This window comes from Mus pahari, chromosome 5 (genome assembly GCF_900095145.1).
Source record: "Mus pahari chromosome 5, PAHARI_EIJ_v1.1, whole genome shotgun sequence".
Taxonomy (NCBI): Eukaryota; Metazoa; Chordata; class Mammalia; order Rodentia; family Muridae; genus Mus; species Mus pahari.
The window spans coordinates 161,347,049-161,373,251 of NC_034594.1; the positions used below are offsets into that span (position 1 = coordinate 161,347,049).

A 26,203-nucleotide genomic window follows, 5' to 3' on the forward strand; every position below is an offset into this window, starting at 1 on the left:
CTCTCTCTCTCTCTCTCTCTCTCTCTCTCTCTCTCTCTCTCTCTTTCTTTCTACAATAAAGCTCTAAAACCATAGAGGTACCCTGTTCTCCAGACACAGCCACACCTGAACAAGCCAGACTCTCTCGTCCCCACGGTAACCTGCCACAACTCTCCTACCCTTTTCCCTTTGGCCTCTGGGCCAGAGTCTGCCCAGGGGTCTGTTCTCAACTTTTCTGTGACATACAGTGACATCTGGGATGTCCAAGAGTGAGAACCTGTTGTCCCTGGCCTGCGTTCGGCCCAGGAACCCCAGAACAGGCTCTTCCATGGTGCCCAGCAGTCTGTGGTACCTACCCCACAGTTGGATCCGAACTCTGGCAGTTTGGCTGGGACCCAAGACTGTGCCTTCTCCACCCACCCCCCTAAGCCAGGTTCTGTGACCTGCAAGGTAGTTTCGTGGGGTCATATAGTAGTCTCCCCGGGCTCTGATGAGACACAGGTCTATCCCACCCCTTTATTTCCCCACTTCCAGTGCCCTACAAAGAACTATAAAATGCCATTCTCAAGACCCCATGTCTCCACCCAAAGATCAACTCACAGCAACAGTGGTTATCTGCAGAGGTCTCCTACAAGACCAGCTCGGTCAACAATCAGGTGATGGAAGGGCACCTCCCCTTACCCATGAACCACTGGCTGTTGATAGATTCTAGGAGGGGGTTATCACTATCTTCCAGTTTGTATATGCACCGCTGAGCCAACAGGCTCCAATAGATAGCTCTCAAACTATGGCCACATACTGTCCTGCTTAAACTCAGTATGTCACAAAATCAAAATGAGTAGATGTGAACACAGAAGAAATATTAGTTGGGCAGGGAGAGGGTGTTAGGAAGTGGGAGAAGAGAAAGAGTGTGGAGATGGGGGAAGGTTGGTGGTGAGAGTAATTGCCATAGGTCTTAGTTGGCGTTTCTATTGTGATGAAACACTATGGCCAAAAGCAGCTTGGGGAGGAAAGAGCTTATCTGGCTTTAGTCTTCCACATTACAATTCGTTATCGAAGATAGTCAGAACGGGAACCTGGAGGCAGGAGCTGGCTGACACAGAGGCCACAGCGGAGTGCTGCTCACTGGCTTGCTCTCCAAGGCTTGCTCATGTGGCTCACCTGCATCTGCAACTCTAACTCTAGAAATTTCACCTAACGCCGTCTACTGACCTCTGTGGGTGCTTCATATGCATGCATGCTCAAACTGTTATTATCCTCAGTTAGCAATGATAAAACTAAGAGTCGGGATTGCCTTATCCAAACTATACCATTATTCTACTCCAGGGCTTAGGTAAAACCAAAATCGTAGGCCCTCAGACGCATTGCCTCTTAGTAAATGTATAACTAGGACGTTGCATCGATCCAAACACACAGCTGGATGTGATACGTGTAGGCTGATTCTGTCCCAGTAAAAAAAAAGAAAACATTATGTATACATGTACATATAATATATGTATACATACATATACATATACATATACATGTATATATTTGAGCAAAGAGAAAAATGAACACAAGTTTTATTCTGTATGCTCTAATTTGAAGGGTGAGGATACAGGCAGAGACAATAATGGTTATCATGGGTACCACTCATTTGTTTGGTTGATTTTAAGCTAGGGCATATGCAGCCCAGTCGGGTCTCAAACTCTCTATGTAAATAAGGATGGCTTGGACGTCCTGTCTTCCTGTCTTCACCTCCCAAGCACTGTGCTTGCAGCTGTGCACCAAAATGCCTTCTCAAGAGGTGCAGCAGCTTGAACTCTGTGCATGCTAGATAGGTACTCTACTCAACTGAGCCACAGCCCAGCCTCTTACTTGTGTTTTAATGTGTCCCCTGAAACATATTTTTTAAAAAATAGTCTCAAAAATTGTGAAAAAATTTTTCCTCGTTCTCTGGACGAGTTTAGTGTTCACATGGTGCTCTGTTAACAGAAAAACAGGCACAAGGTCGCTCGTAGAGGAAGGTCCATTCAGTTCAGGGGGGATTTTGGCTATTCATAGGAAGAACAGCGTGGCTTAGAGATGGAGAACTACACCGCATCTTCAAGAACAGTGCCTTGGGAGCACAGGCTAGCGCAAGCGTTTCTGCAAGAGAGCAGGCCTGTAATCTGTGGGCCTGTGCAGACTTGAAATGCTGGGAAGAGGAGCCTCTTATCCACTGTATGAGTGGATGGGGCTCCTACAACGCTGGGCTTCACATCGCCAACACTCCAAGACTGGCATGGACTCTCAGAATGCCTTCTCTCTATGCCAAGTCTCATGATCCTCACTGAATCATGCAAGCCTGTCCAGAGACTGCTGAGGTCCCAGCGTGATATCAGCCCAGGGCTTCCAGTGAACTCCCAGGTGTCATAGCAGGTCTGTTCCTGGAAGAGTACTTGGCCCACCAGAGTCTTAATACCTGCCAGGAATATTCATGCCACTTCTCTTCCAGAAGCAAAATAAATGTCCCATCCAAGAGGAGATGGAGAAGGAAACCCCTCCCCCAGCCCCTGAGGGTCTCACTGACAAGAATATCCCAAGCAGCCAAGGGCAGTCATGGGAAGACACAAAATCCACAACAAACACAGCGTTAAGTAGGGAGGCAATATCCAAGATGGCAGCCACCACCACGTCAGAATCAGCATGCCACTGAGCCATCTCATTGCCACTACTTTTTGTTTCGTTTTGTTTTACTTATAAACCTAAATGTTTTGCTCTCAAATAAATCAATTTTTTTTTAGATTTGCAATACTCTACTATTATGTCTGATTTTGGTGAAAACAGACATCGAATCTAATTTAAGAATTTGTTGCTTATTAAAAGATACCCTCTGGTTGACGGATGTGAGCTTCCATAGTCTTAAAAGGCCACATGGCCAGGCTTGCTAACTAGGGCATGTATCCATTGACCATGATTGTCTCGTACTCAACATAAATGCTCTCATGTCTTCCCATTGTCTAACTGCTTCAACAGGACTCCACTCAAATTATAAAAATAGTGAGGTTGACATATTTATAGCCAGGGGACAGATTTTAAAGATGATTCATTGAAGGTTCACTGGACTGGCATGCTCAGCTTCCTGGAGTCGGGTAATATAGCAGGGTCTGCTTTGTCAGAAGAGGCGGGCAGGGAGGCATCTGCAGGAGCGAGCTGACTAGTGCCCGGAGAGCTCGTGGAGTTCCAAGAAGAAATTCTTTCCTATCTGATCATGAAGTGAGAGATTTTAAAAAAAGAAGAAGAAAAAGAAATAGCCTCAGAGAAAGTTGCTAAAATTAGGGATAGATTTGGGGAAGAGATTTACGACAATGCTTCACACACAAGCAATAGCTCCTTTGAAACCCAAAGCTCTCATCTTAGGGCCTCTGCCTTCAGTCTCCAAATCCATAGACGGCTATGTATTAATAGCCATCTGATTTGTGCTCAGGCATTGCATAGCTCTGCTGGTCTCCTTTCGTTTCTAGTAATTCTTCTCCCTTCACATGACCTTCCCCCACTAATAAAGTCACTCATGGACTCACAGCCCTCGGAGAGGAAAGGAGAAGACAGAAGTCAGCCATTGGCTGTTACGAGTCTCAGAACCCCAAGGTCTCCCACCAACCCTCAGATTGACGGGCAGTGTGTGAACTTTGGATTCTTGTCTTTTCCATTTCAGAAAAGACAATGGTGACATAGTGTAAGAAGAGAAAAAAATTAAGGAGAAAAGAATTACCAAATACTTCTATGTTCTTGGGAAAGGACGTTGAACCATTCAGTCATGGGTCATGTCAGGCATGGCTTGCCCCGCATCCTCCAAGCAGGTTAGCAGGGTAGGGGGTGCTTCTGAATATAACTTCCTCCAGTGTGCTCAGCAAAGTCAAGGGATTCTTACAAATATGTGTGTCCTGCTACACAAGATAGTAGTTGATTATCAATGTCCACCAAAAATATCCAGCTTTATCCATGGTCTGGGATCATGCCAGAAAACACCCTATAAACCCTGAGTACTACGAAGTTGCACATATTCCTCTTGTCCCATGAGATGCTCAGTAATGGCCAAACAGCCTTGAATAGAGCTGACATGTAAAGCAAAGCAGACACAACAACATGGGAAGACTTAGTGACCAAAAATGACACAGCAGATGACAGATTTAAAAAAAAAAAACAAACTAGAAAAAAATCTTAATATATAATATCCCCAATTCCCCAATGTAAGTCCATGTTATGCTTCTTCCAAGATGTTATATCACTGAAAATGAAACAAAAAAATTGTTTCACTGGAGATACTCAAAAAGTACCGATCATGACAGAAGACTTAAGTTAGTCGGAGCAGGTTGTTTACAGAAGGGTTGTTTACACACACACACACACACACACTGTGTGTGTGTGTGTGTGTGTGTGTGTGTGTGTGTGTGTATGTAAAGAACTTAAATAGAATTATCCTATAAGGGCAACAATACCCTTACCAGATATTACATGCTAATAAAAAGCCCAGGGTCACACGTGGGTCACCTCTTCTGCAGTTGTTGGCCAGTGAGATCCTATAGAGCCCCCAAACATTACAAACTGTTGCCAGTGTTCTTGGAGACCCTTCAGAATTTGACAGTAAGACCCCATTGCTGAAGACACCCTATACTTAAGTCATAAAACATGAAGAAATCAAGCTGGAGCTCACCCAGAAGCCTCGTCCCTACTAACTAGGTTCCGCAGCATTGAAAGTTACCATGAGTGCTACAGGAGAAGAAAAATAGTCGCTGATTCTACCAGCTGTGACACCTATGAGCTACAGTAACAACCACTCTGGCGAGATGGGTTTCCTGGTGCAAGAGTGGCAGAAATACCATTGGGGTAACCGACCACTTTCCACCTTCATTTAAGGCCTACTCCACAAGTTGAAAATCATACCGGAAACTGCTACTGGGTCCAGGTCTTTGTGTCGAGAAATCCACAGTCTGAGAACCTACTACTATCACACATCCATGGATGATGATATGTGTAGTGTTACACTGACCACCCCAGTGACTTCTGATCTTACCTGCACATTACTGCATCTATCAGCCATCACCAGAGAAGCTTTTGATTGCAGTAGGGAGGGATTAGCACCGAGATAAACTGGTTGGTCACAGCAAAGGGAAGGGAAGGGGGGACTTTGGAGTACTCAGTCCTGAATGGGAATCTATACAATACCGCTTCCTCCAAAGGCTCAGGGACCTTGTGGAAGAGAAGACAGAAAGATGGCAAGAGTCAGAGGCAATGGATGACTACAGGGAAGCAGTCCATTCTGCCTTCCTTTACCTGCCACTCTGACAGCGTGCAGGCAGGGCAACTTATATCTGTGTCCTCACCTGTATAGAGCCTGGGTTTCCATCCAGCCTAGAAGAGACCTTTCTCTGTCTCTCTCAATTCCGTACAGCCCCATACAGGGTGGAGAGGGATATGCAAAATGGACATGGCCTTATCAACCTATAGAAATACTTATAGGTAGGTTTCTTTTTCTATAAACAAGGAGGTAAAAGTGGGCTGGGTCGCTGGATAGATGGATGTAGTTTCTCAACTCACTTCATATTTGAATGAATGTGCTAACCGATCTGCTTAGTTGAGGCAAGTGCATTGAATTTTATCCGTAACATGTTCCATTTGTATTAATTATACATTTTCAAGATTACTACCCTTTTGATGAAACAGCGTTGCTAATGATTGGCTTCTCTCTTCTAACTTAAATCGAGCATGCAGCTGCCATCAGTCGGGCCTGAGACTCTTGTAAGGGGATTTGTGAGTTACTTTAGAAGTCATTAATAGTCTGACACCGTTCAACAAAAAGGCAGTATAAGCAAAGAAAACTTCACACCAATCTCTCTCATGACTACGTTTGTAAAACACCTCAGCTAACTTTTACCCATCAACACACAAAACGTAAAAATGCTTCGTAACTATCTTTAGTCAATTCTGAACACACGGGGCTTGTTAAAGATCCAAACTTCAGTTGATGTACTTGACTGTACTAATAAACCACAGGAAACAAAATAAATCACATAATCTTAAGAGTGATATTGTGAAAAAGTAAGATCGGTCATAATAGATCTCTGAGCAAATTCAGGGGTAGACTAGGATGTTTTTAATCCAATAAAGCATGTCTATACAAACTTTTAACTAACTTCATGTTTAAGGATAAAAGTCAGCGATCTATACTACTAAAATCAGAAACAAGACAAAGACGTTGATTTACCATGCTCCTGTTCAACAGGGTAGTGAAGCCCCTCACCGATGCAGTAAGGTAAGTAAAGACATAGCAGCCAAACTCTGGGAAGGGAGTCAGAAAAGTCGCAGTGAAGTTCTATAATAAAAATAACCTAAATCACATCTTAAAAGGAGCCACTAGGCATAAAGAAACAGGGCCAGCCATGTCAGCCAGTGTATCAAAATCAACCCAACATATTTATGTGTTGGCGATGGATACTGGAGTCAGAAGCTTTGGAGGACTGTTTTAGTCAGGGTTCTCTAGAGTCACAGAACTTATGTAATATCTCTATATTAAGGGAATTTACTGTAATGACTTACAATCTGTAGTCCAACTAACCCAACAACGGTCAGCTGTGAATGGGAAGTCCAAGGATCTAGCAGTTGCTCCGTCTCACAAGGCTAATTGTTTCATCTGGCTTTCTGTATAAGCTGGAACCCTAGGTTCCAACAGATGTGCTGGCAAGTGCAAACAGGTAAGAAGAGTGAGTGTTCCTTCTTCCAATGTCCCTATGTAGGCCTCCAGTAGATACTGTGGCCCAGATTAAAGGTGTGTTCCACCACCCCTGAATTTAGAACTTTCTTTGTCCCAGGCTGGCCTTGAACTCAGAGATTTGCTCGCCTTGGTCTCCTGGGATTAAAGGTGTGGGCCTCAGCTTTTCATGGCTGCTATGCTTCAAGATCTCCACGTCAAAATCTGGGTGAGAAGCCTGTGTCTTCCAGGCTCAAAACCTGAATCACAGCGGTGCCCTCCATTTCTGGATTGTAGTTCATTCCAGATGTAGTCAAATTGACAACCAGAAGTAGCTATCACGTGAACCATTTACAATAGTCCTGGAAAGTTGCATGGTCGGGTACAAATCAAACAAATTAAGTGTGCAGAAGGAGAAAGCCATAAAATGCCGATGATGGGAGAGCTAATCATGAGAAGGTGAAGGCTTAACATTGCTCAGATGCCACTTCTCCCAAAACTGATGGGACTCTAACATTTATGTCAGCCAATAGCCCCACAGGGTGTGTGTACATAAGATAACTCAACGTGAAAACTTCATGGAAAATGGCTGTTGGGGTGGCTCAGTGATGAAAGCATTTACAGCAGAAGCATGAGGGAGGGCAGAGGGAGGATCCCAGGTGCCACTCAGGGCAGGGCCACGTGGGTCTAGCAGCCTGTCTGCAATCCCAGCCTCCTGTGGTGGAGGCGGTGTCCCCACAGCAAGTTGTCTTAGCAAGGCTAGCCATACCAGCACACTCTGGATTTGACTGAGAGACCCTGCCTCCGTGCACAAGGTATAAGAGAATGATACCTGTTCATGTATATACATGCGAGAGAGAGAGAGAGAGAGAGAGAGAGAGAGAGAGAGAGAGAGAGAGAGAGAGAGAGAGAGAGAGAGAGAGAGAGAGAGAGAGAGAGCTACACATATATACACAAAGAGGAAAGACCTGGAACAGCAAATAGTTTGAAAACTAATTTTGAGAAAAATAATAATTTATAGGGCTCACATTGCATGATTTCCTGCTTGTGGACGTTGTACATCGTGGTGCGCACTAGGCTCCGCACCACGATGTACAACGTCCACAAGCAGCACACACACACACACACACAGAGAGAGAGAGAGAGAGAGAGAGAGAGAGAGAGAGAGAGAGAGAGAGAGAGTTAAAACTGATACAAACTTTTAACATTTCCAGAGGTAATGTTTGTAATCCAAGTGCTAGAGAGGTAGAGACAGGCAGATCCCTGTCTTGCTAACTAGCCAGCCTCACCTACTTGGTGAGTTCCAGTCCAGTATCTAAAAAAAGGATGGGATGAATGTCAGCTGAAGAAAGAAACCATAGGTTATCATGGGGCCTCCTTAAGACCCGAGTCTCTCTCACACACATGCATACAAAGACTATAGCGTAGACAGTGTGACTGACACAAAGTCAACACGTTACAAGTTCAAAATCACCAGTTGTTAATCTGTGTGAGATATTCAGCCCCTGCTGTCCTACCAGTTCCAGTTTTCTCTTGCATCTCTAAGTTGCAGTTCCCACAGCCTAGCCCAGTAAGGCATCTAGTTGCTAGACTGAAATTATCAGGAAGTCTATGACATAAACCTCAGAATCTAACCCTGTGAGAGGCTATTGATCAACCTCCAAGGAGCTGTGGGGCAGAGCCAGCTGAGACTGTCACTGCCTACTTAAGACACGATCACAGAAATGTGCTTACTATATTGTTATCCAAATCCATGCCATGACACCTTCGAGGAAAAACAGTCAGGACTCCATTGCAAGGATTCCTTTCTTAGTGATTACCGTACAATGTCTACTCTCTCCTCATAAGGTACCAACAACAAATCAAAATACAATACTACCTAAGTTAGACCTCAGGAACCAATGAGCTCATCAGGCTTACTTATAGAGCACAGAAGAGGGGTTGCCTAGAGGAGCACATGGCATTCACGGTAGCCCCTCCATGCTGCCTAGACAGAGGCTCAGTCTCCCCCAGTCTACATCCTCTAGCATTTCCAGAGCTCTCACACTCAATGAGCAGACAAACAGCTGGGAGGAGCGCTGGCATCTTCCTATACCCTCAGCAGTCAGTCAGCAAGCCTGGTGGCTATGTAAGCTTGCGAGCAGGCAATAGTAATGAAGATGGCAGCTGTTTTGCTTGGAGGCTATCAAGGAGAGGAATTGTAGAACAAGAAACAAATGAATAGACACAGAAACGTCCAACCTCCTTGTGTAAAGAAGACAAAGAGTTCAGACTCTCCGCCATAGCTGAACCCAGTGACACTGTATCATCTTTCTTGTCTGATGGGGTGGGCCATGTGAATGATGTACCACAAAGTTAGTTAATTACTGTTTAAGTTCAAGACGCCTAATGATGTGTGAGAGCTGAGATGAATGAGATACTTCTGAGAGCAAACCAGAGATGATCATGGAGCCATTAAACAAATCCCAGAATGAGCCAAGTTTCACTGCCTCCTACCCAGCCTTCCGCTTCATTTCTGTGTTTATATACCTCATGCAGGAGATGAGGTATACCCCCGCTTCCCACAATGGGGATGAGAAAAAACAAGCTCAGAAATGGGGAGGTTTGTGGGAAATAAAATGATGCTACACAGATGCAAGAACATATTTTAATGGTCATGCCCAAATGCCAGTGATGTTCCTGATTGAACATTCTAACCACTGGGTTATTTCCTATCTGGGATGTGGAATCTCAGCATCGACAAAAGAATTCTGGTCCTGCCCAAGTGCTTTGCACGTGTGCTTGGAACAAGTAGACACGATAAATTAAATCATCAAAATACATTACCCACAGAAATCTTTGGTTTTTGCAGGCACTGTGGAAAGATGAAATAGAAGACATTTTTAGCCCTTGAGTTTGCAGAAGGTCACTTCTGCTGAGAATATCTGCTATGGTGGTTTTTCTAAGATGAGTAGACAGGCTGCATACAAACATTAAAATGAGAGTTTATCTGAGTACCTGCAAGGTCTCACAAGCATCAAGGGCCATAAACAAATGGGTTGTGACCCTCACCTTGAAAATGGCAGGAAAAAAACCCTTCGTTGCTTGCAATTCGCCTCCTTATTTGGTCTGTTGGGTTTGCTTGGTTTTTTTGAGGAAAGGTCCTACCTTGAGGACAGAGCTGTTTTGGAACCAAAGATGATTTTACTACCTCAGCCCCTCAAGAGCTAAAATGAGGGGCTTGAACCACCACACCTGGCTGTTGCTTGTTCCTCTCTTGTGCTTTAAGCTCACTTGGCATTATTTGCGTGGCATCTGACCAGTACTCAGAGATCAGAGATTTCTATTAGCTTGCATCTTTATCTAGTGTTCAGTACCATCAAAGCATTGGGGGTCTTTAATAGCTTGGACGATCAGACCTCAGATGTTAAAGTTTCCTGAAATCTGTGTAATTTAAACATCCTATCACACACTTGATATATGTCAGACAACCAACAAAGCGATCTAATATAACCATTACAAGTATGAAAGGTAAGATTTATTAACTCACTTCACATATAAGCAGCTAGAAATGGCGTTTAGGCAAATTTTCCAAAACCTTAGCATTTACAAGTGGTGGGTCTGGAATTCTAACTCCTGGTTAGTTGCCTTGACTCAAAATACATGACCCTCCTTCTTTTACACACACAACCCCTAGTGGTAGACACTCACCCCTCCTAGTACTAGAGACATTGTGTTTTTCTGCCTGTGTATCTTCTTCTGACACTATAATGCTGCCTGGAAAAATCAAAACAAGCTGCAGAAACATCAAGCTACCACCTGCTATACATAAGTATTATTTGATGTTAGAGTACTTCTAAAAGCATACCTTGACACTAGGCTGCTCCCACAAACATCCCTTGGTGCTGTGCTGCTTCCACAAGCATCCCTAGATGCTAGACTACTTCCAGAGGCATCCCTAGATGCTTGACTGCTTCCAGAGGCATCCCTTGATGATAGACTACTTCCAGAGGCATCCCTTGATGCTAGACTACTTCCAGAGGCATCCCTAGGTGCTAGACTATTTCCAGAGGCATCCCTGGATGCTAGACTACTTCCAGAGGCATCTCCTGATGCTAGAGTGCTGCATTACATCCACTTTCTCCAGTTCTGTTGTTATTTTGTTTAGTGTGAATGAGATTGGCTCTCACAGAACAGTTAAGACTGACTTTGAACTCGTGTTCGTGACTCCCAAGTGGAAATCTTCAGAACCAAGGTCACCGTAACACACCCTCCCTTGCTGTCCTCTCCTGTAAGAGCCTAATGTTCTCTCCTCTTTTCCTCACACGGGAAGCTGTGTTAGAACTTGTTGAATGTTGCATCATTTCTTGACCAAGGTCCCAGAAGTCTGTATAACAATTCCAGATGACTCTAGCCTGAAAAATACTAATTCCTAAAAGAGCTGCCAGGTTATTGCTATGGACAGTATTACTCTAGTTAGAATTTCTACCTGGTAAAAGGGTCTGTAAAATCCACGCCTAAGCTGACTGAACTACTGAAGGGATAATTTAAGCCTAGCCATTGTTATATATAATGTTATCCATGTTATAATTTAAACTCACCCTCAAGCTACATGTAATTACCCCAAAGCATTTTACCTTACTGATGACTGTGGCTTAGTTAGGGCTGCTGTCAGATCCTACCCCAAGGATCCCACCACCACTTCTAACACACGTACAGCACTTTTCCTTCCTGCTTGTGGTAGGGAAGGCCAAGTATGCCAGAGGGAAAAGCAGAGTGCTAGAAGACATTGCAAAGGTGGTAAGTGCAGAGCTGAGGTTAAAGCTCTATTCCCCTTTCTCTTGCCACTCCAGGGGCCTTTTTTATCCATTCATCTCTCATTTTATCCATTCATCTCTCCATTTTATCCATTCATCTCTCCATTTTATCTATTCATCTCTCCATTTTATCCATTCATCTCTCCATTTTATCCATTCATTCATCTCTCCATTTTATCCATTCATCTCTCCATTTTATCCATTCATTCATCTCTCCATTTCTTTTCATGCCCCTCACACCTGAAAGACAATCAGTCCAATGGAAAGCAAGGCCAGCATCTCACCTGTCTGTTCAGCCTCAGCAAAGGGTGACCACGCTGACTTATTATGTGCTCCAGCACACAGGTAGGCTTCAGGGCCTTACATACTGGATTGGAAAGTAGGCTATGCTATAGACTGGGCTGCTCCCAGGAGACACCCTTCCAAAGAAATAATAAATCAAGAGAAGAATAACCAAAGTGGCAATAAACTCAAAATTTGGCTTTTAAAGGAACCCCTTACTGAAAAAGGCAATACAATGTGATTCCATAATTATCTAATTCTTTGAAACATACAACTCAATCACACTCATGAATGAATTTACAGAGTGAATCGAGATATCTCTTCCTGTTCCCTCAGCAGCAGACTTTAAAGCTTTCTACCATATCTATATCTATCTACTTTGTGATAGATTCTAAGAGTAGGACTTGATTTAATAGCTGTTCAGAGCTCATTTTGATAGGCTTGGCTCAAATTCGTAAGAGCACATCAACCCATTGAGACACAAGAAGTCTTAATCTCAGGAAGACTTGTTGAACATTATGGGCATAAACTTGGGGATCACAAAAGAATGTCAGTTCCAAAGAAGTCTACTCTATGCAGTGATGCTTTTCCCTTGCCCAGTCCCAGATTCTAAATGTCTCCTCCCCATAGGAAGTTAGGATAGGTAAACATAATAGTTCAGGTTCTCTCTAAATCCTGATAGCACTGGGTGAATCTCTTTACGTTCATGTTTTGATTACAGGATTAGCCAGATGAACTCAAAGTAATAAACTATCAGCATGTAGATTCGGTGTGATTTATAGATATACATTGATGGATTACGCATTACCAGAATAACACATTGCACAATAAAGCTCTGCATGATGTGCCTGCTGTACAAGGCTCTCCTAAATCAACCTGCAGTTTCTTCCAGTATTACAGAATCACAGAAGGTGTTTCAGCATTGAACGCTCTGCTGGAGCCACCCAACGAGTTTAATTATACACTAGTCTGTAAACGAAGAACCTGCATCGAACGCTCACTCAGAGTTCTACCCAGCAATGCCCAAAATGTTTTAAAAAACAAACACGATGCTTGATTCCAGCAAAGATACTCACGGTAGACGCTCCTTTTCGCCCGTGGGTTCATCATCTGGGGGTGTTTTCATCAGGACTTGTCATGCTTTTGATCTTTAACGCTGCTCTTCCTCCAAGGTTTCTTGTCCGTAATGTCCAAAACAGAGTCACTTGTCCTAACAAGCCACCGTCCCATACTGTTTCTTACTCGTGTGTGAACGTTACCCTGTAGATCAATTTCCTGTCCAAAAACACTCAAAATGAACAATCGCTGCTCTGTGCAAGCGGAATGTGCTACTCAAGTACTCTGGTTTTGCAGTTTAGCCCAGGAAGAAAACCCTGATTAAAATGAGGAATCATATCCCAGTTGTTCTAAGGAACTTAAAAGACAGACGCGTCTTCCTCATGAATGGGCTTATCAAAGTTGCTAGCGATGTTTGTTCTTACTAGCTGGCGGCTGCCGCACTGTTTACACACAAGTCATCCGTGTGCCTTGTGCGACTTACAGACCCACCGGATAACCCAGCAGCACAGGCACAAAGTATATTTCCAAATCAGGCTTTGTGTGCTTTGAAGTACATAATGCTTTCCATTCCTGAAAGGACAAAGAGATCTCCATTGTCAAAGTTTGTTTTTAAGCTCATGTGCTTGCTAAGCGCAGCAGCAAGCAAGCAGCCGTCCTGTGCCTGGCGTACTGTGGCTGGAACCTATTAACACAAACAGATGAACTGCTGGCCTCAGTCCATACAAGCTTTTACTTGATTTTTTTCACCTTATCTAAATTGCACTGATTATCTCCCCCTCCCCTTCTCTCTCTCTTTATTGCATTAGGGACGCTATCAGTTTTATTACCTGGTTTGTTTTCAGTGGGTTGGGATAGAGAGAAAAGGGGAGAGGGGGAATTAGAGCAAAGTTTCAAGGGGTGTTTGCTGAGATAAGAAAGCAATTAAATCAGAGTAGAGGGACAGTCAGAGACCATAAAAGTGACAGCAAACTTCAAGGAGTATCCAAGAGTGCAGAGCAAAGGGGACAGTGGAAGAGAGTGAGGGAGAGGGGAGAGAGATGCCCTGACTCTAAGCAGTAATTCTTAACATGTTTTCTTACTGTTGGGAAGGAAAACTACTCTGGTTTGCATAACCCCCTACCAGTCTGCTCAAACCACCAAAATCAGCCCCGCATGTCATCCAATACCAGACCCAGACTGTGGAACCACACTGTTGCTCCGCTAAAGCTGTAACAAAACACAGCTGAGCAGGGCGTACAAGGTGGTGGGGTGACCCTGAGGTAGCACAAGCTTATGTTGTGGAGTTTCTAGTCCAGATCTTAAGCATCTGGGCTCACACTGCCACTATGTGATTCTACCCATTAAATGTTGGTGAGAAGTAACCTCATCCTTCCATCAGGCAGAGACAATTCACACTATAAAAATTGTGCAAGAAACACGTTTTCGTTCCCATGTGAAAAATCCCTCCTGTGCCCCTAAATGTGTGCACACCATACATAACATGCTACCTCAGCTGGGTTTCTCAGGGCTGAGAGAGGGTCTTCAGCGAGCCTCGCTGAACCCTGCTCCCTAGACACCATTTGCTAGGTGACACTGATTCATGGTAGAGTCGCCTGTGCAGAGAGGACTGGAAAAGGAAATGTAACAGTCAGGCTCACTCAACCAGTGTGTGACCTCTGACCTTTGCCTCATTAATGTGCTCTTGGGCTATAATCGAATGAAGCTGCCAGCCACTGGAATCCTGAAGAATAAACAGAATCAGATGGCGTTTATCGCATGAGCTTCATGGAAAAGGCTTCTGCACGTCTGTGTCAAGGATCACCTCAGAGAGACATCAGACGATTCAGTGCTGATGTGCAGAGGTGATCTTGCTTTAAATTAGCACCCGAGCATGGGCCCATTGGTGGGAAAGCAGCACCCAGTGGCTGTGTGCTCACGTTTTATATTCATACATGGAAAGGCTGGCAGTCCCATAAAGATGCTGGTGAGGACTGGCCAAAGCTTCTGGAACAAAAGTCACTCTGGGAGTAACTAATGGTTTGTAACCTAAGGGGCTGAGATAGGGCTTGTATGAGCCAGGAACATCAGTTCTGTTCTCTCTAGAGGAACAGAACTGATAGAATGACAATGGATGGAAGGATGGATGGATGGATGGATGGATGGATGGATGGATGGACAGATGAATGGATGGACAGATGGATGGATGGACAGATGGACAGACAGACAGATGGATGGATAGATACATAGATAACATAAGTACATAGATACATAGGCAGGCAGGCAGGTAGACAGACGGATTACTAGAGTGACTTACAGACTTGGTCCAGCTAGTCCAGCAATGGCTGTCTACCGATGGAAAGTTCAAGAATCCAGTAATAGTTGTTCATTCCGTGAGGCTGGATGTATTCGCTGGTCTTCAGTATAGACTGGAAGCCCAGAGAATTAGGCTCTCCTGCCAGTGAAGGAATAAACTCGCCAGCAAGGGTGACTCGATGACCAAGTGCCTCCTCCTTCCCTGTGCTCTGGCGGTCACCAGAGGTGCTGGTGGCCCAGATTTAAGGTGGGTCATCTCACCTCAAAGGATCTGGATTAAAGGACGATCTTCCTAAATTTTTTAATTAAGAAAAAAAAATCCCTCACGAGTGTACCCAGCTGCTTGGATTTTAGCTAATGCCAGATGTAGTCAAGTTGACGACCAAGAGTAGACTCACAAGGATGAATCTAGTATTAGTGGAAGGCTCCTGCTATACAGAAAGGGAATCATAGTCACAATTGGGTAATAAGGGGCCATTTCCACATGACAAGCTTCTACAGTGCCCTGGGCAACATGCAAAGAACACAATTCTGTGTTTAAAATACAACTGTGAATATGCACAGGAGCGGAGACAGCAGCTTGCCATGGTTGGCCAACGGAAGGCTGATGTCTGAGTCTAGTTTGCATGGAAGGTGGGATCTTCCATGCAAGAGTCGGAAGTACTTGCAGGGCAGTGAACTTCTCCATCCAATGGTAGGTTTTTCCAAAGGAAATAGCATACTGGGTGCGGCTAGGTAATTTGGTCCCCGTTCATTTCCTTCCTTCAGCCATCTAAAGAGACAGACCAAGTTCTATCCACATCAGGATGTCAAGCATCACTGGTAAATCTCTACCTAATGAATTTCTGACCATCAAACAACACTGACCCTCTGATCCCCAGCAAGGGGTGTGTGAGAACAGCCTGCTCCAGCAGTATCCTGTTCTCACTCCCAGCAAGGAGTCTTGTTCAAAGTATGTCTGAACATTAAGAATATTCAAAGTTTACCCCCTCCCTCTGTTCCTGCTGATGTTCAGAGTCCCCTGAGTCAGGTGAATGGCATTTGAAAAACCTGGCATGGAACACAAACCTCAAGTGCTCTTTCCTACTCGGAGCCAAACCCAGACCTTTTCAGAGGCGTGAAAACATGCAGCCACGTCGGTTTGGCCTTCTTCCCCCAGGCCGTTCTCCTCGCTGGTGCTAGCCAGCACCACACAGAAGTCTTGCGACATGAGCCATCTCCACGGAATTTTTCACTTCTGCCAAAAACAAGAGGGATTGGAAATTTCGTGAGACTGGCTATTCTTAGGAGGTTTCCATTCCAGATTCCTGATGCGCACGGTTCAGATAAGTATCTGTCAGGCATTGCCAACTCTCTGAGGTCCACGGATGCACTCTCTTTCCACTCGCAGCTCAGCATCGAGACCTCAAAGCAACAGTAAATGCAAGGGTTGTTGGAAATACTTGCTGCATGCCAGTCTCGGATCCGCTGGCCTTTATGGAGATGGCTTTAGAATGTCATTTGCAACACAAACATTGGGTTTGAATGTCCCCAGAACACACTCAATTTTTAGATGAGACATTTTTTTTTTTTTCCAAAAAGCAAATCAACCTATCCTAGAACAACCCTTCAGCTATTTTCTTTGTTTTTGCTTTCTTCCTTTTCTCTTTTTCTCCTGGGAAACTTAAAAAAAAAAAACAAAAAAACAAAAAAACAAAAAAAACTTTTTTAAATATTTGAGACGGAACCTGTGGAGATGGCTCAGTGGATTAGTGTAAGGAGGAGGACCTGAGTTCAGCACCCATGTGGAAAAGCCAGACACAGGCCACCCACATGTCTCTGAAATCCCAGTGCTGGTGGGGGGTGGGGACAGAGGAAGGGGGTTGCTCAGACCCACCAGCCAGTAACCTAGCCTAAAACTGGAGGGCTTGGGGTTCAGTGAGAGACTGTGTCTCAAGGGAGTAAGGCAGAGAGTAACAGCGAAACACAACAAAACACACCCCCCTCTAGCCTCACAGGTACGTGCAAGGGTGAGCACATTCACAAATGCATGTGCAGTACCCGTGCAGACACCACGCACATCCATAAATGCATGTGCATACCCGTGCAGACACCACGCACATCCATAAATGCATGTGCATACCCGTGCAGACACCACACACATCTACCAATGTGCCACACACACACACACACACACACACACACACACACACAAATAAATCCTGAGGCACATTCAATAGCTCCTTCTAGTTGCCTATTTTTCACAAGCAAAACTTAACACATTTTCTTAAAATTGTATTTCTGTGTGTGAGTGTTTGCGTGTATTTGCACCATGTGAAACCCCATGCAATTAGAGATGGCTATGATCCACCGTCTTGGTCCTCTGCAAGAGCAGGACATGCTCTTAACTGCTGAGTCATGTCTCTGAAAAGTATCCTTAAGCACAGGTCCAACTCCATCACAGGGGCCACTGAGTCAGTCAACCACCACTGCGGGCCGTGATCTGTCCACCACCACTGCGCGCCGTGATGTCTGCTCCCCACCTCCAACCCAAACAACTGCCATTTCTTTTTGTTCCCCAAGAATATTTTTATTAAAAGCTTTTAAGAATTTTGTGTATACTGCATCAACACCATTTCAACTTCTTTCTAACTCCTCCTGTTCTGCCTACCTCCCGCTTATGTTTATAACCTCTTCTGGTTACTGCTTTACACACACACACACACACACACACACACACACACACACACCCTTATTGAGTCCATTTAATGTTGCTCATATGCACATGTGCTTAGGGCTGGCCACTTGTGATGGACTAATCTATGCAGATTGTCCTTGGGAAACAAACTCTTCCTCCTCTCGGCAACCATTGACTGCCTGTAGCTCTTCACCTAGGCATGGGGCCCTGAGAAATTTTACCCATCCACGCTGGCATGTCAACTTGTGTGGTCACTATGTGAGTCCTATTTAGGTAACCACACTGTTGAGGCTTCATGGCTATGAGTGCCCTGTCAAGTCGAAAGGACACTATATAACGGCAGGCATCATGATCTCTTGGCTCTGACAGCCTTTCTGTCCCCTCTTCCTTCATTTTGCTTGAGTCACAGGAGCAGGGCATTTCTTGTTGTTCATTATTCTGTGGGTCAGCGTGACAACTGCAGTCTCATTAGGGCTTGTTCAAGCATGTTGGGTAGGGGACTGATAACCTGAGTGGGATGTTTTAATATGGCATTGGATGGCTGCATGCTGCTCTAAGATGGGCTCCACTGGGACAATTAAGTCCTTCCCCCTGTGTCTCTTAAATTTGCATGTCTTTCATCTGGGCAAGCCCGAGCATGATCCCTGCTTTGGTTGAGGATGGTCTCAAGGCAATCATAGGTGACTGATGTTATAAAGCCTCTGTTTAAGCCAACTTGTAAAGGTCACATTGACTCACACAAAGCATGAAGCCAAGCTCAGTCAACCTAGGGAAGTACTAGCTACTGAAGGTCATCCTTGCCACCAGTCAACCACAAAGCCTGTCACACCAGAAGATGGCTCCGCTTAGCAATGAGAGCCCCCACTATGCAAGGCCCCGAGTTTGGATCTCTAGCGCTCATAGTACGTCTGTAATCCCACTCTTGACTGAGCCAGGACACAAGAACTGCTTAGGCGTGCAGACCACCCAGCCTAGGCCCAAACTAGAAAGCCCTGAGTGTAGTCAGGTTCAGTCAGTGAGAGACCCTGTCTGAGTCCAGGGGATAAGGCAATGAGGACACCTGACATCATCCTCTGACCTCTATGCCTGCACACACATGTATACACACACACACACACACACACACACACACACACACACACACTGAGAGGGGGTGGGGCTGTTGCATTCAAATTCCTTGCACAGGGCCTCACCCAATACAAAAGATCTATGAGAGAATTGGCTTTCAGTCCTCACACAAAAAGAAGCGAAAGCTCTGAAATGGATGGGAAGGTCCCAGGATGGTTCAGGCAAAGCAACCCATTATGGGGCCCGTGTCAGAGGCTGAGTTGCAGGCTGGTCCAGCAACAGAATTGAGGAACACATAATGAAAGCCAAATCAATCTGACAAGCAGGGTAGAGATGAAAGTTAGCAACTACCAACAGGACAGTAACCAACAAAGGGTCATGTAACAGGTCTCTGGAGTGGTCTTCGTGTGCATGGCGAAGGGTAGCCTAGCAGTCACCGACTCAAAGCTTCGGAAGAGTGGTGAAAGAGATTTTGGCAGGGTTAGAAAGAGGGGCCTGGAGAGCAATGTGGACAGGTCCTGGCCAATCACCCGGTGGCAGGGCTCCCTTCAACAACCTCCAACACGTGGTTCTCATCAAGGAATAACTACCCAGAATGCCCAGGTCTGAACATCTTAAAAAGCAGCCTGAAATTTTACGTAGTATTTTCTTATCTTTAAAATGATGTAAAAGACTTAGCAGGAGGAGAAGGAAGTGCCTGGGGTCAGGGGATAGGCCATCTATAATGTACTGGCCTTGCAGTATGAGGAACCGAGTTTGATCCTCAGAACTCTGCTTTTAAAACAAAACAAAACAAAACAAAACAAAAAACAAAACAAAACAAAAAACAAAGCATGATGCTACGCCCTTGTAATCTCCGTACTTGGGAGGTACCTGTCTCAAAAAACAACTTGTGCACACAGGTCTTTCCCTACTTATGTACATATGCACATATACATATGCACACACATGCAAATACACATGTGTGCTCACGTGCACTCATACATACACACACACACACACACACACACACACACACACACACACACACTGAAAAGCATCTTCAGAAATGCTCCTCCCCTCCATCCCCCAAGGATGACCACCCTGTCAATCAGTATAGAGCTCTCATTTCCACAGGGTGGCCTTCACCCACCTTAACCAGACTCTACATTCATGTATTTGGGTTGTATATCAATGAATTAAATGAACTGAAATTAGAATATGTCATTATCACTGGATTATTCAGAAACAAACACAATAAGAGACTCTTGAAAACATGTTATTAACCAAAGCTGTTTGTTCGTGACAGGAAGTAGCTATATTGCCCAGGCTGGCCTCAAATTCCCTATCCTTTCTTGGTCTCCCAGGTGCTGTGGTTTCAGGTTTGCACACAGTTATGCCAGGCTCCCAAGTTCCTCCTTTCCTGTAGTATTTCTACCTCCATATAGAGTTCTTGTGGGTCCTTTAAGAACTGGAACTCAGAACTAATTGTCCTCATTCCTCCACATCTGATTTTGGACATTTTATTACATAGCTGATTATCTGGAAGTATGTTGACTTAATATATGTATCTATTTGTTTTTGTTTTTGTTTTTGATTAGTTTGCTAGTTAATAGTCAGTTATTAAGGTAGGGTCTTACTATGTAGTCAAGGCTAGCCATGATGCTTCATGAACCAGGCTAACTCATGATCCTTCTGTGTCAGGAGTACAGGCACAAACCACCATACCTGGCTTGGTCTGATCATATACAAACGATCCCTTTCATATCTAACTTCTAGAACTATCTAGAAAATACACGTATGACTTAGTACTTTGATCTTGCTCCTCCAAGACTCCTGTCTACATGGATCTATTAGGAAAATGTGTGTGTGTGTGTGTGTGTGTGTGTGTGTGTGTGTGTGTGTGTGTTCAAATTCGTGTCTAGATTCTCCAACCATGGGTGAAAACATTGAGACAATGCCATCTGTGTTACAAGGGCCACAGGGACTTGACCCCTGGATACTTGGGCCATTAAGAAGCATCTGTAGGGTCCTCAGAGAATGTCCTTCTGTGCATGTGCTGTTGAAACCAGGCATGCCTCTGTCCTCTAGATCTGGCTGATAGGCAGCTGAGAATGGAATGGAAGCTGAGTGTCGGGGGCAGAAGCAGCATGTTCCTGTGGCTATCCAAGGCTAGGACACAGTGGACACCGCACAGGCCTGGAGATGACCGGAGCACTTCTTTTCTGGGCTGGCGTAGCATGAGTGGCACCAGGTGGAGGGCAGTGTCCTGTACGTGGCTCACTTCACTCTAAGCACCACCGCCTCCATCTCCATAACATGTTTTCAAGAGTCTCTTATTGTGTTTGTTTCTGAATAGTGATAATGACTTAGATTCTAATTTCAGTTCATTTAATTCATTGATATACGACCCAAATACATGAATGTAGAGTCTGGTTAAGGTGGGTGAAGGCCACCCTGTGGAAATGAGAGCTCTATACTGATTGACAGGGTGGTCATCCTTGGGGGATGGGGACGCGAACGACCCTCCTTCTCAAAGGAAAGGCAGGGAGAGTCAGCCGCAGGCGTTCTGCAGTTCTCACCAAGTCGTGGTGAGAGGACTGGAAGCTTCGTATCCACGGTGTCTTGTCAAAACTCATGGATGCTTACCACCTTTTGGTTGGCCCTGGGATGCAGGGGCTTGGATGTGGTAGTCAATCAAAGAGATGACTCCAAGACCAGGAGAGAGAAAATGAGAAGAATGGAGAACAGGGGAGCAGCCGCTTTCAACGCCATTGCTATGAGCAGCAAGGGCTTGGTCTTGATGGGGAAGGTTGTTTTGTTTTGTTTGTTTGTTTGTTTGTTTTTGGAGCGTGGGGATTGCAGGGGAGTTAAGTTAATAGAAAGCATTTATTAGCTAGCTAGTGATTATACCGGATGTTCAGGAACCCAGTGTAGCACAGAGCCTTTCTCAGCATGAGATTTTTAAGAATAAAAACCACATTCTGGGTTGACATACTCCAGTTAACAAGATCAGTTAGCCAGAAGCAGAATTACAGAAGCCAAAAGGCAAGGTTGACACATTTAGAGACTGTCCCAGAACTGTGGGCTTTGATGGGTTAGGTCTTTGTTTTTATTTCTCGCAGGTGGCAGGTGCTTTGGTGAAAAATATCCTGAGGTTTCTTTGAAATGTTTGTCTGGACATTGACCATGATACATCATCTAGCCTTACACTCCATGTTCCATACAGGAGGCCCGCTGTGTCACCTTCCTTACTAACAAGCACAAGCACAAACCTGGTAAGAGTGGACTCCTGTCAGCTGTGGGACATGCAGTAAGAAAAGACGCTATTGCCCTGATGTGCACAGAGACCACATGGAGGGAGAGCAAGAGGCCTGGTGATATTAGAAACCTGGGTAGCAGTTTGGCATCCAGAAAAGCAGGGCTAATATTTCCCTTGGAGTTATTCTACTTGATAAAACATCATTTTTTAGTCCCACAAAAATTATTGAACTTGACTTTAAACCCATTATAAAGCTATTAGAAGAGTCCAAAGACCATCCACTCCTGACTTGATATAGATGAATCTAATAGCTTAACAACTTAAAGGCTCATGGGAAAGGCACATCTCACACTAACGGGCACCTTGGCTACTGCCCTCCTTATTCTCTTGTAGTGACAGTTTTACAATTTTGGTTTCAAAAAAAAAAATGCACAGAAATATTATAAGCACATGTTTCATCCCAGTGTAGGTTATGGGGCTGCTTTAGACTGTCCATAGCAGATGACTATGATTTGCCTACTGCCCTTCCAGGGGTGTGATTTTGCCACCTGCAGACAGTTTCTGGAATTGTGTGATATTTAGAATTCTGGGGACCTTTCAGAGGATAGAGAAATGCTAGGGCCTGAGAGGTGGGGGGAGGAGGTGGTTGGTTGGTTTTGTTGTTGCTAGTTGTTGTTGGTCTTGGTTTGTTATGTAGTCATGCACAAAGAAGAAACAACAAGAAGAAATTAGATATCCTGATGGCGAATGTCAAATTTGTCCCAAAAGAACCTGATGCTCCCAATCAGCGGGAAATTGTCAAATGATAACGTAGCCCTTTGCAACCCCTGACTTTGTTCAGGGATCTCTTTCATTTCCTCTCTTTCTTCTCTCTTATCTAGTGTTAGAAGTTGAAAGGTGGAAGAAAGAAAAGCCTAGGAAGCCACCGAAGACCAGCTACATTCTGTAAAGGTCTCGCCATCCCTGGACAAGTGAGCCATCTTCCCAGGACAGTCCCACCCATGGCTAGGCCTTGGGAGCTTGGCTTTTCCATACAACATTCAGTTTCTACCTATGAGAATTTCTCATACAAACTGTCACAACATCAGTTCTCTTCCTGCCCAGCAATAAGAGCATGAAGGGCTTGGTTTGGAGTTTTTTTCCCCCTAGGAGACCTTTTAAAACTATTTTTGAGTGGAAAGAATGTGGTTATAAACCATTTTTCTACACTACCCTTTCCATGAAATACAATACCGCATTGAAATACTCAATTCCCCCCCCCAATTTGAATATCTGTAAGGCTCAAAGCATTTCTCCCTCTGTAGTTATTATATTTATAAAATTTACTTTATTTGAATGATTTGGGTTGATATGTGTCTTTCCCTACTAGTCTGCAAGGCAGTTGGAGTTATCTGTCTAATAAGATCCTCTCCTAATGTAAGTGAGCAGTTCCCAATTATTTTTCAGAGAATGAATGAACAAATATCTACAATCTAATTAACTCCTTTTTCCGTATATGGACAAAAAGAATTAAAAGAAGAGGAAAAAACAGATATGTAAAGGCCCAGAAACATGTCAGGCCCTGCCCAGTCACAAAGCCAGTTCTCAATAGAGTTCTTCAATGGTTCTTTTCTGCATCGGCCTCAGCCCTCCTTGAGCCTGTGTGTTAGATTATAATTCACTGTGATGATGTCTTGTAGGCCAGAAGCATGCATTAATTCAGTGTTTTCCCCTACAGACATGTACTTAACTGAAGAAATATCAAAGATGCTTGCTCCTAGGATTTCTTGACATTTATCCTCCTATTGAGAGACACTGAATTAGTTCACCTTCTATTGAAAGACAGCACCTTAGGCCTGTGCTGCTCTATTGAAATGACCACTTTAAAGTGGCTCATTAATTTCCACTGTGGCATTTGGTAACTCGATGACAGAATCATTTTAAATATGCTCTAAAAATCAATAAGAATCAAGTTTCTACTCCTCAAGAACATACAGAGTGAAACCATAGTAGTGGGTAGGTACTCCCAGCCCCAGTGCATGGAATGAATTGGAGGATCTGTCTCCTTAGGAACTCACAGGGGCCCAGAAAATCATACACAGATAAAAGAGGAACGCTATGGTCTGAATGTGACCTGCCCCTCCAGGTTCCTGTTCTGAACCTTTGGTCCCCTAGCTGGTGGCTTTGTCCTGGAGTATTCTGGAAATGTTAAAGAGAAGACCCTTTCTGGAAGAAGTAGATCACCCAGCATGGATGATGGCTCCCCTCCAGTCACAAACATGGAGTTCCTATTCATTACCCCCCCCCCAGCCTAGATACCCTAGCACTCCTGAGACCAGGGCATATGTGATTGGAGCAGAATTGTGCAGAATGGCCAGCAGAGGCAGCTGTAATCTCTGGAGAAGGTCCAACAAGCCCAACAACCTGCCTGGCACCTTAGTCACTGAGGGAACATCAGCTGTCAACAGACCTCGAGGGCCTCCATTAGCAGTTGCAGTTTTTCTGATCACAATGGTGGCTCCTGTGCTCCAGGGAAGCATTCTACAACACGAAGCAATGTCATGTTGCATATGCCTGGCTACTGGGATAGGTGGACCCTTACAGAGATTCATCCCCTTCCTCAAAAGGTCCCAAGGACAAGCTAAAGTATGATTCCACCAGAGTTCAGTCAGAGGAAACAATGCACTTACAGAGTGCAGTTGAGGTGTCACCTACTGGAGCATGGATGACACGGAAGCATCAGCACAGGAAAATCTGACCCAACGGGCCTCACAGCTTCTCTGCGTCCCCATAGGACTCTTTCCCAAGTAACCTCCACAGCCTACATAGTCTAGCCCCTCCTGAGGCTCCAACATGGCTGCCTGCAATTGCGATGGAATTCCAGGGTGAGAGAAGCATGTGGAATGCAAGTGAGGGTTCAATGACTCTCCTTTGACAACATTTCAACAGTCCATAAGCCCTGTCATGATGTGCTCTTTCAAGCAAGCACAGTCCAGCTGACAAAGATGGTGGCTGATTGCTCAAAGGACTTCCGTCTACATGGTTCCTTTGCAGAGGGTCTATAGAGTGTACAGACACTGGCTACCATGTGAACACTGAGAACTTCCATACACATCTATGCATTCTGAATAGTAAGTCTACAGTAGAAGCTCAACACAGAGTCTGTCCCACAGAGTCCAGCTGACTGTGCCTAAGGTCACTGCTCTTTGCAATGAATACTTCCAAGTGTTCTCCACCTGTGTCCTCTAGCAAGCCAACCACCACTCAATGCTACACTGCTGAGGCTGCTCGTGTCCCCAGAAAGGAGGGTCTATGGCTTATGATGACTTTTTTTTAAAAAATCAGTGCAAACTCTCTGCTGTAGAGAACATAGGGCAGCCCTTGGCCTGAATTGTCATTTCTTTTATACCATACTCTGGGTCATGAATCCAATGGTGCCATTAAAAACAACAACAACAACAACAACAGTAATACCCCAGGCTTGTAAGTTGTTCCACATGTTCAGCATGTCTCATAAAGTAATTCCACATTAATTTCTCCAGCCTAGTGTTTAGATCACGACATCTGTGGGCTGTTTTTCTTGTGTTCTCATGATTTATTTTGGTGTCCACATGAACTTGTTCAGATTCCTTTCTCCAGGGCCACCTTCTAGTGGCATCTTGCAGAGACCATCACACTTCCTATCCACAAAAGAACCCACGAAGCTGTGTGAAGCCCAGCACTGCCCCTGGCTGGGGTAGGAACTGATCATTCAAGTTGTGCGCTCCTCCAGACCTGAGTTTCTGCACATGTACAGTGGAACTGGCAACTATTCCCAGGGTGGAGAGAGCCTCAGCTCATGGCCGTATTGTAAGCAGCTTGACCAGTGTCGGAGCTACATCAAGCCATAGTTCACCCTTCCAACCTTCTTTACTGGCCTCCATTCATCTTTCCAGTCAGGCAGCCCTTCAACCAATGCTTTGTGTCAGTAAATACACCTGGTATTAAGTCAGTCGAGGCATCCTGCGAACTGAACTAAACGGAAGTCAGCAGGGTGGGTCCTGGCTTCTCTTAAAAGTTTGGTGTGATGTTCATCAGATTTGTGACTCGTATTGACTTGTTATAATATTCCATTAACAGAC

At 44.7% G+C, this 26,203-nt stretch overlaps 1 protein-coding gene across 2 annotated transcripts in view; it reads right to left on the bottom strand.

Moving 5' to 3' along the window:
- Kcnk2 (potassium two pore domain channel subfamily K member 2) overlaps positions 1 to 13,052 on the bottom strand; it is a 200,398-nt gene extending 187,346 nt beyond the window's left edge. For both annotated transcript variants that reach the window (XM_021197378.2, XM_029539109.1), the window contains exon 1: positions 12,843 to 13,052. Coding sequence is in view for 1 of the 2 variants with exons in the window: in XM_029539109.1 (XP_029394969.1) it covers positions 12,843 to 12,876 (34 nt within the window). In the remaining variant the exon portion in view is untranslated. The remainder of the gene's footprint in view (positions 1 to 12,842) is intronic.
- Between the last annotated feature and the right edge of the window lie 13,151 nt (positions 13,053 to 26,203).